General features: G+C 38.2%; 1 protein-coding gene across 19 annotated transcripts in view; it reads right to left on the bottom strand.

Moving 5' to 3' along the window:
- Nucleotides 1-1,821: 1,821 nt before the first annotated feature.
- Nucleotides 1,822-14,020, bottom strand: part of LOC109072188 (neuron navigator 3) — a 326,013-nt gene continuing 313,814 nt past the window's right edge. For 18 of the 19 annotated variants that reach the window (XM_042722202.1, XM_042722203.1, XM_042722201.1 and 15 more), the window contains 12 exons: nt 12,739-12,892; nt 11,690-11,876; nt 9,416-9,513; nt 9,220-9,315; nt 8,969-9,137; nt 8,643-8,878; nt 8,236-8,390; nt 7,745-7,816; nt 7,381-7,577; nt 7,182-7,300; nt 6,884-7,087; nt 1,822-4,772 (listed from right to left, as the gene is read on the bottom strand). In XM_042722202.1, the coding sequence (XP_042578136.1) occupies nt 4,653-4,772; nt 6,884-7,087; nt 7,182-7,300; nt 7,381-7,577; nt 7,745-7,816; nt 8,236-8,390; nt 8,643-8,878; nt 8,969-9,137; nt 9,220-9,315; nt 9,416-9,513; nt 11,690-11,876; nt 12,739-12,892 (1,807 nt within the window). In that variant the 3' untranslated portion in view covers nt 1,822-4,652. Of the gene's footprint in view, nt 4,773-6,883; nt 7,088-7,181; nt 7,301-7,380; nt 7,578-7,744; nt 7,817-8,235; nt 8,393-8,642; nt 8,879-8,968; nt 9,138-9,219; nt 9,316-9,415; nt 9,514-11,689; nt 11,877-12,738; nt 12,893-14,020 lie in introns of those variants that run through there. The other variant, XR_006154536.1, reaches the window with a different exon arrangement.

Raw genomic sequence — 14,020 nt, 5'->3', positions numbered from 1 at the left:
CCTGTCATCAACATAGCGAAGAGTTTTTAATCTACTACAAATTCTTCATCTGCCAGAGGGGACAAATCTACTGACGTCTTTCGTGAACCATAGAGAATGATTCACTGAGGTCGTCTCTTTTCCCAGCACTCTGAGACACAATGTTCCAGCCTCATTTCAATTACACTGCCAACTCATGCAGATCAATAATTAGCTATTATGAAATTAGACACTGATAAGCCATTTATTTATCTGACAAGTGAAAGCCCAGAGAGACTGAAGCTCAGGGTGATGCTGGGAAAGGAACGGAGAGCATCAATCAGCCCTACACAGCTACACTCTCACGTTTTTCATCACTTCTTCAGCAGTGTACAATCCAGAAAGTAAGCGGACACCTTCCTCTTGGCTAAGACATTTTATCTACTTGCTTGTTTGAACTGATGTCAGGTAAAAATGGCTGCAACTTTACTTACCTTTAATCAATACAAGATGGATGATGATAGATTTGGAGAAATTTAGCATTACATCCCTCGCCAACCAATGGATCCACTGCAGTGAATGGGTACAGTGAGAATAAAAGTACATAAAAAATATAACACACACACACACACGCACGCACGCACGCACGCATGCACGCACACACACACACACACACACACACACACACACACACACACACACACACACACACACACACACACACACACACACACACACACACGTTTAAAGGCTAATACACATGAAATAGTTTAGTTTTATATGGCTTTTAGACGTTTAGAATTTAGAATTATTGTTGCTAATATTTAAGACTTCTGTATACAAATATACTTCTATATAATGCTAATGCATGTCACTTAATACATTACACTACAGCTATCCCAAACAGACAGTTCTGAGACACCTCATTCCTATTGATATTTAAGGTCATTGTTTGGGTTTCTGGGAAAAAGCCTCTAACTGCTCCTGCTCTGACAAAGCAAGACACTGATTCGGTTTGAAGAGAATAAACACCTTCACAAGTTTCATTAAAGGACACCTGGTTGAATAAAGTGTGGTGGTAAAACTATAGACAACATCTTTATTAGCACTTATATAGTAATGCAGTCCTGTCAGACTACAGATCACACAGAGGTCAATCATGCCAGCATTATTTCTGCAGATCATCTAAAACATTTATTGATTGTTTGATTCATTCATTAGCAGCCATGCATAGTAGTGCAAAACAAAGTATGCAAAGATTCTGAAGTGCGCATCCAATGGAGACTTGACTATATGAAGCCACGATAGAGGATTTGTTAATTGCAGTGGATGAGCCGTAGGTCACATCACATGCAGTACATCTGGATTACATTCACACACTTTCATTCTTTATAGAATGCACATTACTGTAAAGGCTGAAATGTAATTACATATTCTATTAAGACAGTATGGAACTTCAGAAGCTTGGCAACCTAAAAAAAAGACCTTTTTGAAGTCAATCTAAAAATGTGTTTATTTTAAATATTGCTTTCTTAATGCATGCAGTAGGGTTATTGCAAATCAGACACCCTGAAACCTCAGCTCATCACAAGTCTAAAGCAATGTACTCTGGTCTAACACACTGTAATGAATTCAGAATAAGCTGAGGCTGCACAGCGCAGTCGTGATGCTATTACTTCCAGAACCACAAGAGGGCACAACAAGGTTCATGAGTGAATCATTTATTGGTAAAACTGAACTGAATAGTACTTTGCCACACAAAATATGACATACACATAAAACATAAGATTTAGAAAAAAAAGACAAAACATAATTATAATATCATGTTGATAAATATAGAAATAATGAATCAACACTCAATGCTCAGGTGACACCAAATACCATTTATTAGGGCTTTACAAAGACTACAAAATCCCCCAGATGAATTAAATTGTGGTCTCTTTCTATTTACATGATATGTTACTTACAAATGTACAAAATATAAAACATCTACCAACAAATGTTCCGCCTGAAAAGAAACATTTTCAAAGTAGTTCAATGTTATGCGCTCACCGAGTGATGTGTTTGCAATAACATGAAGAAAATGAAAAAACGATTTCTGATGTACCGTGGACAATCACTATTTGTGTTTGAGGTTAGGGACCAGTAGGCAGTTGGAAACCTTTACTGCACTTCTTATAAATGTTTCTGTTGAGTAGTTTTACACTAAACATGGTTGACAAGCAAAGCATCAGGCACAGAGTCACAGAGTTTGGAGGTTAATACATAGCACCGCTGTAGTGCCGAGGAATTAAAAAGAAGCAGTTTCCTGAATCAACAAAAAGGTAGATTGGAAAGACTTGAAAGTTAAAGCCTGTAAAACTGTGGCAGTGAGGATGAGTTACTTTGAGACAAGTAGTTTGAGTCAGAAGGTGAAGCTGGATGTGGAAAAGGCCTGATCGGATAAGATGCAAAGCTTTTCAATGATTCACCTTTAGCACCTTGTATGAAACACCTTGTATCTCCTGACCATGTACATCAAGCAAGCAGAGATTCGTTTACTGTAAACATGTGCAAACTCTTAAAATATAATCCAATGAAAAGTCTTTCACAGTAAATAGGGATTAATTTTTGCTTAATCGTAAGTGATTTACAGTGGCCCTAAGTATTCAGACACTTTCAGTTTCATTAGATTAGAGAGCAAAACACCAAACCAAGTCGCATCTTCATAACAAATGATGTTAAACCTTCAACTAACTTCACTTTTCTGAGCCATTTTGTCTCCTGTTGATTTAGCAGTTGATTGAGCAAAGTAACCAGAGTTGTAGTTCTTCTATGTTTGAACTATGTCAGAAAGTGTCCTCTAATACTTTTTGTATTCATTTTGAACACTGTAATGGCTCATTATTTAAAAACGTCACAAACTTTGTCAAATGTTTGTTTGCAAAATACATGCCGCTTGATTTGTTTTTGTCATCTAGTGCAATGATACTCATGAATTTTTAAAAATCCCATGAAATCAAAATGAAGAGTTTTGTGGCTTTTGGTCTGCCTATTAGTTTTAATGTCATTTATATGCTCTTGTACTCTTAAAGGTGACAGAAATACTTTAAGCAGATATACACATTTAAAATGTACAGTATTTATCTTTCATAAACATATTTGCATTTAAGGATGCATATACATTTCATTCCAATCAGATGCTCTTTAGAAAGGCTATTTTTACGGCAGTCGGGTTCTACAATAAAACATTCATGGGGTCTTTAAGTGAGGTTTACGTCCAAAGGGACCAGTGTCTCTGAAAGCTGCAAGACAGGAAGTGTAACAGTGTTATGCAAGTTAGATATGGTTGGGCTCTGATGCATTGCGAAGATAAAACAGTGAATCGCTTTGAATGATTTTACGCCCTTGACACTAAAGTTTTCTGAAATTGAAAAACACTTGACCTCTCACTGTACAGTTTAGAGCTCTGTATAATAACCAGTCATTACAAGACATATACGGTTTGGACAGGTTGCTGGTTTGCTTTTTTTTTTTCTCTGTAAATCACAAGAGCGTAATGCTAGTCTAGAAGAGCAGAAACGCAATACCGACCGGGCAGAGTGCATCTTTAAGAGGCTGTGCAAGACTTGGATATTTACAATCACCTTTTCAACTGTGCAAAACCCATGTAGCTAACTAAAGAAAGGATGAATGAACTTCGACTACACAAACACTGGCGCACGGGAGCGAAAAACGTTTCCGCGTGCAAGTACACACGTATAGCAAAGTAAAAACGGCATGCTAGCGAAGCGACGCGTCAGATTTGTGCTCTCGATTCAAGTGATCCCAGCTCAACTGGGTTTACATAAAGATCTTTTTTACTTTTATACATTTGGACCTTTATAATGCCGTGTTTTACACTAATTGTAACAAAAATAAAATATGTGGACGTGGCATATTTAGGAAAATGTCTGATCGGTTCTGTCCTACTCCATCATTTCTGCGAAAAAGGACAGTGGCACCACATTTAAATGTCTTCAGAGCTCAGCACATTTAAGGCAGCAAGAAAGCACCATTTTCTGGTCTTTTTCACAAAGCTGGTACACTCTCCTACTAGCGGGTGCCTTGTACCTGCGGAGACGAGAAAGAACTACGCACACGGCCGTGGGGTCGAACGAAAGACTTCTGCATGGAACAGTGTGGTGCAGGGGTGCTGTAGGTCACTATACGCTTGGCAGTGAAACGAGTGGTGGAGATTTGCGAATTTGCGTATGATTTCACAGTAGCGGTAATGACACGTTGCACGTTTGTGCTTGTTGGCTAGAGGCGTTTCTTGAATGGTGCTGGCGAGATGAGTGTAAGCCGCGAGTTGGTTTTGGCACCACGGCAGCACCAGTTTATCGACTGAGGTCAGAATTCAGAATGTTGCCCTTTAGGTTTTAACACCTCAGTGAATTTAAAATAAACACCTGCCTCTGTAAACATGTTTAATTAATGGATCCCCTCCAACAAATTCAAATTCCAGTTGTTGTTGGTTTGTTATTTTTTTTATGTGGGCACACACACTTTTCGCCAGTGTCGTGTGTGCCACCAGCACCTTTTCATTCGCTGTATCCTGGACCCTGCATCCTTTACCACTGGAGGCGTCAGGCGTTTCATAAGCACAAGTCCTGTGGGCACTTTGCTCTGTTTTTAAACCAATCAGAAGACTTCTGCTTCTAATGAGGCAGGACCTAGAGGGCAGACTCCAATGAGGAGTCCAGCAGGTCGTCGTGGTGACTGGCGCTGTCGCTGTCACAGCTCTGGGCGCTGGAGTAGTTAGCAGCTTCCTGTAGCCTCATTAGCATATTCATCTAATGGACAGAGAAGGAAAAATATATAGGAATGTTACTCAACAGAGCATGCTGGGGTAACGGTCAGGGTTACATGTTACAAGTAACAAATGTATGTAATTAAGTTATTCTTCAAACGTAAGAAGTATGTAATGCATTAAATTTAAATTCCAGTAAGTAGCACACCTCTCTATTTATTTACTTACAAATAGAATTTAAAAAGTAATTTGTCTTCTAGATCACTAGATCATTGTAAACAATGCAATTAAACAATGTTGCAAACTATTTAAAAAAAATGAATAGCCAAGACTTGTTCTATTGTTCTGGAAAAAACATAGACTGGAAGAAAATGGAAATACGAGTAGCCAGAATCTTCAGATACTGTATAGTCACATGCAGTGTAACAAGTTACTTTGAAATGTAACATTCCCCAATGATACTCTGTGCTAGACAAACAAACAAACAGCACACTGGTTCAGTTGTACAACACATGAACTCACACAACCACGCTAGTGATGTTCAAAAACAGCCACAAAGCTCGAAACTGATGATGTTTACAAAAACAATGGCTATTTAAACACTAGCTTAACACATCTGGAATGTAAATATAAAGTGTAACAAAAAGACAAACACTGGATCAAACACAGACAGACGACATGTTTGTACCTCACCAGTCACACAAAGAGACAATAGAGAGAAACACCACAACATTAAAATCCTTTAATCTATAAACACAAGCGCTATCAGACTCAATAAGATCAAACTAATCACTGATATTTAAACCAACAACAGCAGTTCTGTCACCTTATAATCTCTGAACGTCTGTTCTCAGAAAAAAAGAAATGAGAGGAGACAGCGAGATGAGACAGCGCAACAGTGTTTGTTTAAAAGCCTTTTCGCAAAGTGTGCCATTAACCTCAGGAAGCTGGAGTTATTATTATCATACTATTCCAATGATTTATAATTAACACTAATAGATATTTGTACAATATGTATGTATGTATTTGTATGTCAACAATGTGTTGGGAATAGTGTTTTTGACACTGGGCCTTATTAGTGAAAAAATATCAGAACAAATTTCTATGTACAAGTCCAATCTCACATAAACTGTGCGATTTCACAGAATGCAACAAGTTACATGATTAACAAGTTATGATTTACAAAGACATTTGTTCAGCCCATGTGTCATGATTCATATATAAGTCTCACTGCTTGTGCTGAATGTCTAAGTGGTGCCACCTAGAGGACATTAATATCATAGCGTTCATATTCAGACTCTTATAGAACAGTGATGTCCACAGAAGGGTAGGAGAGGGCTTGCCTCTCTCTCTCTCTCTCTCTCTCTCTCTCTCACACACACACACACACACACACATACACAAGCTTATCACTGACAGACATGTTATCTGAGCCCCTGGTCTTTATTATCCATGGACATTTTAGAAAAATACTCCATGTGAAAATTTAATCTAGATAACACTGTTGACTTCATAGTTTCTATGAAATATGATCTTATTCTCTGAAATATTGCCCATGTTTCACCTTAGTGCTCTTGGGCAGTTTCTAGTCTATATAGAAAAAGATTTGGTTATTTGGCAAGACAAAATTTAGCACTGTATCTTTTAGTATCTTATAACATACAGTATACACTACTGTTAAAAGTTTGGGATAAATATGATTTTATTTTTAAGAAATCAATAATTTTATTCAACAAGGATACATTAAATCGATCAAATGTTACAGTAAGGACATTTATAATATTACAAAATATGTATTTCTAATAAATGCTGTTCTTCCTAATTATCCTAAAAAACACAGTTCCCGCAAAACTATCAGGCAGCACAACTGTTTTCAACACTGATAATAATAATAATAATAATAATAATAATAATAATGATGAATGGTTCTTAAGCAGCAAATAAGCATATCAGAATGATTTCTTAATAAAGAGTAATGATACTGAAAATTCAGCTTTGCTATCACAAGAATAAACCACATTTTAAAATACATGGAAAAAAAAAAAAATTAAATTAAGAATATTCCACAGTATTGCTATATTTTTGATTCAACCCCAAACTTTTGAACAGCAGTGTATTATCTAAATTAACTATGTTTTATGAAGCTATGTTTACCAGTGGGTCTCCCTCTGTGTCGCTCTGAGATACTTGTTTGGAGGCGGCTCCGTCTTTAGAGGAGCTGTAGCCATCATAGCCCACGTCCTCCGGCCGCAGCTGCAGCAGTGACTGGCCTTCATGCTGCAGGGAGGTGGAGCTCCAGGGGTAGGTATCAATCACCCATTTGGACGGGTCCTCCCATGCCGCCCTCTTACCATACAGCTGGAACAATGAGCCAAGCAGATAACAAAAAGTTTTACCTACAAACTGTGAGAAAAAAACCCCAATGCATGAGTGCGTGTGGCTGCATGTGTACCTGCAGTCCTTCTCGTACTGCTTCCAGTAGATATGGCACCAGAGAATAGTTCCACAGGTCAGTAAACCACACACGTGAGCCGCCCGCGTCCATCGGACAGGACAGAAACAGCCGAGGACCTGGAAGTAACAGATTAAATATCTCACCTCTGTTCTGTGAATAACCAGATCAAACGCAGCGTATGCGTCATGTGTATTACCGATAGTGACGTCTGAGGAGCTGTGAGCCTCTAAGAAGGAATTGAGGTGTTGCCAGGTCTTAGGAATCCAGTCGATGATTTTGATGAGGTCGTTACTGCGCATGTTTTTATCAATCTCAGTTTCAATCAGCTTTCTTCTCAGGAATCGGCCCAGGAAGCCCTTCACTGGCTCAGTGTGATTGGCACACAGCACCCACCTGAGGGACAGAAGGTCTGATATTACACTGAGAACATGACTGGAAAGATTTTTGCACTGTACGTGTATGTATATGTGTAAGTGACAAATGTAAAATATGATCACTTATGGCCCCCATGTGGCAAGAGGCTGTAATAACAATCATCAGATCCTATCTGAGCACCACACCTGAAGTTGTGATGCAGCTCCAGGTTTGGAGATGAGGACACACCCTGGTTCATAGTTCCTATGACATACGGGCTGTGAAAGGGACAGTTGCACATTATTAGATGTAATTTGTTTAAATTTGATCAGTTTGATTGACAAGGAAAATCCACAATAATGGGTGTCATACTATTGGATGCTGACTGGTCAATAAAGCTTAAACACATGATGGTTCATTCAAATACATGATTTACAGTTATACAGTTAAGTTACAGTTAAAAACAGTTATACTGCTTAATATGTTTGTGGAAACCATGATGCATTTTTGGGGGGATTTATGTGCAACAGAAATCTTTTTGAAACATTATAAATGTCTTTTTGAAAAACATGTAAAAAATGTAAATGTAAAATCTTATTGACCACAGACTTTTGAATGATCGCGTATATACACAGCTATATAAATATGTAAAAAAAAAAAAAATTCTCAAAATTTGTATAATAAGAGGAATATTCACCATTTGTGATATTTGCAGTTGAGGAATCCATTAAAGATGTCACTAAGGGAGCCAATATGATGCAGGTTATCCAGAATAACTACGGAGGGCAGCTCGATCTCACACTCCTCTGTGTTGCACTGCTCAGCCAGACTTGAAAGGTACTGCCGAAGATCTTCTTAAAGCAAAGCAAAAGCACATTAAGTGTTACAATCTGCAGAAACCCTACTTAAATACTATTATATAATTAATATATCAGCAACATTGATGGATGGCCTGAGTTTGAGGTGGTTCAACCAATAGCAGATGGGGAAAATGTATGGAAAAACTTAATTAAAACACTTATTTTTGCAATTCCATTCATTTCCACTAGCAGCACACATTACAATTTTTTTATTTAGAGCCCTTATGGGACTGGAAATATGTACCTTACTGGATTTCTGGTCCACATTGAAGCTAGCCAGGTTAGTGTCAGTCACCTCTTGACCAGTCTTGGAGATGATGTAGTAAGCTAGTTTAGTGGCTAGGTAGGATTTACCGGTTCCACTGGGACCAGACAGGATAATTCTACGGTGCTCCATCAGCAGGTTTAAGTAGCGTTGAATGATGGGTTTAGGAATCAGTGTGTCAAACACCAGGTCATCAATGCTACCCTCCTTCACACCTACATAAACAAAAAGACACTTGCTTCAAATCTTTGCAGCACATTTGGCCTCTTTTATGAAGCCTCCAAGAACCTTCTGAGGTTCCTCACCTTTGAGACTGACTGTGATGACGTTGTTGTCGCCCACCAGATATCCACACGGCAAGAGTTCTGGAACCTCAGAAGCATGAGATCGGACAACATCCCCCATCCTGTAGCACACTATACTATCCGAATTCAGGCCCAAACTGGTCAATGGATCCACACGGAACACGTACTCCTAAATCCAAGCAATTAATCTGTTAGATTGAAATATGGCACCTGAAATATACCTCTAATTTAGCAAGAGGCTAAACTGGCACCTTAAACAAGCGCCGTATTACACCGTCCAAAACATCCCACTTAGTCTTGCCGCTGACGCCAATGGAGCCAATCAGATACACCTTTTTCTGCATAGCCTAAAATGATGAGAGGATATAAAATTATGCTTATAAGGCATTGTTTATATGTCAAAATAGCTACAGTAGTTAAAACAGACTAGTTAAAGTCACTCTATACCTTGGTTTTGTTGGAGTCGCTGTTGATGGTGACCACTATCCGGACACTTCTGCCCTCTTTGCGTAGATTGCCCTCATAGCCATCATCCAGCAGAATATCTGTGCACACAAACACAAACTTCAAACTCACTTTGTGACAAAAATATCAAAGCCTGAACAACTCAAAAGACTTAATGAGTCATTAACTGTGGGGGAGAAGAACTTTTTTCAGCAAGCGAAGACAATAAGGTTCAGCTTTGACTGTAGACTGCATTAAGCTTTGTTGTCTGTGGGACTGAGCTGTTAGGTTTTAACAGGGCTTTGAATACAGGAAGAAGGCTGTTAGTGGAGGAGTGCAGCTTTGATGGGCCTTGAACGAAGAGCTCGTTAATGGGCGGGAGGGAGGCGCTTTGTATTCGTCTGGCACGCTGTTCTGCAGAGGGGTGATAACGTCCTTCCACCGCACGTCTGCCCACGCTCTAGTGCTCTTCCACACATCTCTCCATCAATTAAGCAGCCCAAAGTCCTGAGAGAGCACAGAAGTCACTACTTTTAATTAGCCAGAGCGCAGACAATTCTCCGCCAGCCTGTCCCAAGATGTGGCCACAGGCCCGGCGTTCAAATCCTCCCTTACAGAAAAGAGGCCATTTCACTCTTCGCTGCGTTCATTCTCTTCCTGCACAGCTGTGAAATGGTCTTCCCCATGCCAGAGTTTTCATCAGCGCCACAGAAGAATCATCAATAATACAGCCATATGCAAATCTACACTGCGGTCCGTGAGCCCGAGCACACTGGTGGAAAACGAAATCATTAGTTCGAAAAATATCTACATGGACAGTTATGACGAGAAGATTATATGTATCAAGTTTGCTCGCAGTGCTTTTAATGGTGACCTTATATGCCAAATAGAATCAAGTCTCACAAGGAAACACTAATGTAGCACTGTTTATCATGTATCACCAAAACACTGAGTCGTAAACTTTGCTTGGTTGGCTCTCTATCTGCTTCTCTGTTTCTGCTACTAGACTTGCACCCAGAGGCAAGCTTCAGTCTGGATTCAACCTTTACGAAGATCTGAGATGACCGAACACCTCAGCAGAGATTTTACCAACCCCCAGAAGATCTCAGAAGATGCTAATCCTGGAGCAACATATAAAACTACCAACTTTTGCTTAATTGCAACGTTTATCGTGATCGCAAAGTTTAATTGCAACATATGATCATTGAAGTTAATAGTGCTCACCGTCTGTTTGATCACATGTAATTTGAAACTAACTGCATGGCTTTTACTGTACATTTCTGCAGTAGTCACCACTTATAACCTACTCCTAAACATAATGTATAAACTTAAAATTTTCTGTAAAGCTGCTTTTCAACGATTTGTATCATGGAGCGCTTTTAAAATAAACTTAAAGTGTACTGAATTAAAAACAGCCATTTTATGGCTCATTTATAATAAAAAAGGCTAATCTGGACTTTACACCAGATTTAATTATTATTATTTTTTTTATTTTTTTATTTTTTTTTGAAAAATGAGTTGTACTTGCCCATGTAAAATGCCACTGCCATGATGCTAGTTGCAGATGGTTGCAAGGCTGTTGCTCTGTGGTTTGTAAGGTGTTCTGAGAGTTTATAGAGCATTGCTATGTGGTTATAGGGTGATTTTAAAGGTTGATAGATGGTTGCTTATTGGTCCATATTCAAAGAATCAAATCCCAAGTCTCTATGACATTTAGATTCATAGATAGGGCCCCATTAATGTAAGCCTATGGGATTTTGTCAATGATTTTATCATCCACCACTAACAATTAAGATTTCTATCATTTTATCTATCTGAAAACTGTTATACTGTACTTTTGTTGCATAATATGAGGTATTAGCCTTTATACTGTGAATGTCCATGTTGCATAATAAATATACTGTTATATCTGTAGTGTTCCTGTGGCTCAGTGGTAGAGCATTGCGTTAGCAGCGCAAAAGGCTGTGGGTTTGATTCCCAGGGAACACATGTTAGGTAAAAAATGTTAGCCTGAATGCACTGTAAGTCTGCTAAATGCATAAATGTAAATGTAAAATGTATATATCTGACCAGGATAAGTGCAGGGGGAAAAAAAGCTTATGTAATTGCTGTTCTTTAAAAATACCATCATTCTGGAATTCTAGCTGTTTCCATAATATAATAAAATCTGTAGAACATCCCAGGGCTTTACAGAATCCTTCAAAACAAGGCCAGAGCCACATTTTGATGTTGCATACTTCACATAGACATTTTTAGACCCAAATAACAAAGTCTAACCTGACATAATGGTGTCTGTGATGTTGAGGTTGTTCAGCGACAGCCCAAGAGATTGCCGTGAGGATGAGGAGGATGTGCTGGAGGTTTCTGAAGGGGGACGGGCTGTTTTAGCAGGTGTGGCAGCAGGCGTGGTGTTGCCGCTGGACTTTAGTCTGTCGTTCTCAGCCTTCAGCAGCTCAATCTCATTCTGCATGTAAAAAAACAGGTAATGTTTTGACAAACGTATGTATATATCCCTAACTGAACAGAACCACATATTCAATTCACACACAATATAAGGTGACAAAAAAATAAAAAATAAATAAATAAATATTCACTAATCCACATTTGGTAATGTTAAGAAGGGAAAAGTAAAAGTAACTTTCCCCACACACTTCAAAATTGAGTGAAATACACTTTTGTGACATGCTAAGAAGATTAAGACTTGCTTTCTGTTGTCTAAGTTTCTAAACGCTTTCAATGACTGTGAGAAGTTAGTTTAAAGATTTCTTTAATCTTTAGATTAGTCTTGTGTGCCAGGCTCTGCAAACTGGTGCTAAGGGAGCTCAGATAGACACTTCAAAAGTATGAAGAACTCCGTCTGGTTGTTTTATCTTGGAATTAGAGCAATTTAGCCCTTTTATCAACAGTTTCTCTGATCTTAGTCATTCAGTCACTCTGTTACAACTTTAAATTATGTGGTCTGACTTTGTAGGACAATGTAACACAAGTATTTGCCAGCAAACAGTTTCTTAAACTGGCTGCTGACAATTTAGCATTTCTATCACAGGGATAAATTACATTTTAAAATATACTTTTTTTAATATTAAATTTTTTAATATTTCACAATATTACTGTTTTTATTTTTTATTTAAACAAATAAATCCTTGGTAATCACAAAAAAAAAAAAAAAAAACATTACAAAATGTTATCCAGATTTCCATAGATCACTGCATTGCACAAAAACACTGTATAAGAATTCACAAGGCATTGTTATAATGTTGCAGAGCTCTGGAGTGAGTCAGCATGTATACGCAGGTATGAGTGTGCGTGTATGTGTGTGTGCGTACCTGCATGCGGTTCATGGCTTCTCGTATCTGGTCAAGGTGGTGGGCGGAGCTTAACGCCTCTAGTCTGATATCAGTCAGCTTCAGCTCCTTCTCTCTCAACTCGTTCTTCAGCTGGAGGATAATCTCTGCCTCAGCCTCTGTACATTCACAAAGTCTGCACAAACACACACCGCACAGGGAGGAAGGAGTCACAACACTGTTACACATCCAAGAGAGCTACAAAACACAGGCGGGTTTAATGCACAACAAACTCCTGGAGTATTACACCTGGTCAGAATATTTATGTACACAAACACTTTGATGCACACATATTCACACTCTGGGCTATGTGTGTTATATTTGTGAGGGGTGTTTGCTGCATTCCATTCAACGTTGGACATAGTTCTTGATATCTCTGAAACATTGTTCGATGTTTGAAAGTAAATGTTTAGCATTAACCGTGTAATTTTCATTGGGTGCCACCATGTTCAACTTGACATCATCCATCTCCATACTTTGGAAACATGTTTGGCATCCAGACTTTTAGTAGCAGTCTATCAGGCTTTTCCAGGTATGAAATTCCAACATTTTGAGTTAAATAGAATGCAGCTTTAGAGATTATGCACATTACCAACACAAACAGGAAGTGGAAATCCTTCATGTTGCCCAGTATTAAGCACAGGCAAATTATTAGTTAAAGCAACATGTATTAAATAAAATTTTTATGTAGTAACTTTTCAAACTCAGGCAATCTCTGACTGTATTACCATTATACGAGTTTGACTATTTGACTATATTTATTTAGTTTTTACAAAAATGTTTCTAATAAAAAATATATTTTTAAATTAGTACATCTCCCATTACAATTTAAATTCAAATTAGTTTGCATCATAAAATGCCCATGTGAAATGTGACTGAAATATAGGGGAAGGGATATCTTTTGTTAATTTTAGTCACTGCACACTCTCAACCCTTCCCAGCATGCCACACTGTGCCTGTTACCGAGATCTGTGCTTGTAGACCACATGACCATTTGACTTTTTCTTTGGCATCCAAATGGGGGAGGACTTGCTATCACAAAAACACTTTCTAAAGACACATGACATTGAGGAACAAGGACAGAATACAGAAATGATTAAGGGAAAGGTGAAATATGAATATGATTATCAAAAAAGAAAGAAAGCAAAAGATAATATACGTTTAAAAAATATAGCAATAAAATCACTAAACTATACAATAAGTGGAAGTTACTGATGAAGAATAATGATGATTTATTGGATGTGTTGCGGTCATTTATGAAACA

Source organism: Cyprinus carpio, chromosome B4, assembly GCF_018340385.1.
Source record: "Cyprinus carpio isolate SPL01 chromosome B4, ASM1834038v1, whole genome shotgun sequence".
NCBI lineage: Eukaryota > Metazoa > Chordata > Actinopteri > Cypriniformes > Cyprinidae > Cyprinus > Cyprinus carpio.
The sequence above is the reverse complement of the archived record's forward strand: the minus strand, read 5'-3'. Positions and strand labels throughout refer to the sequence as shown.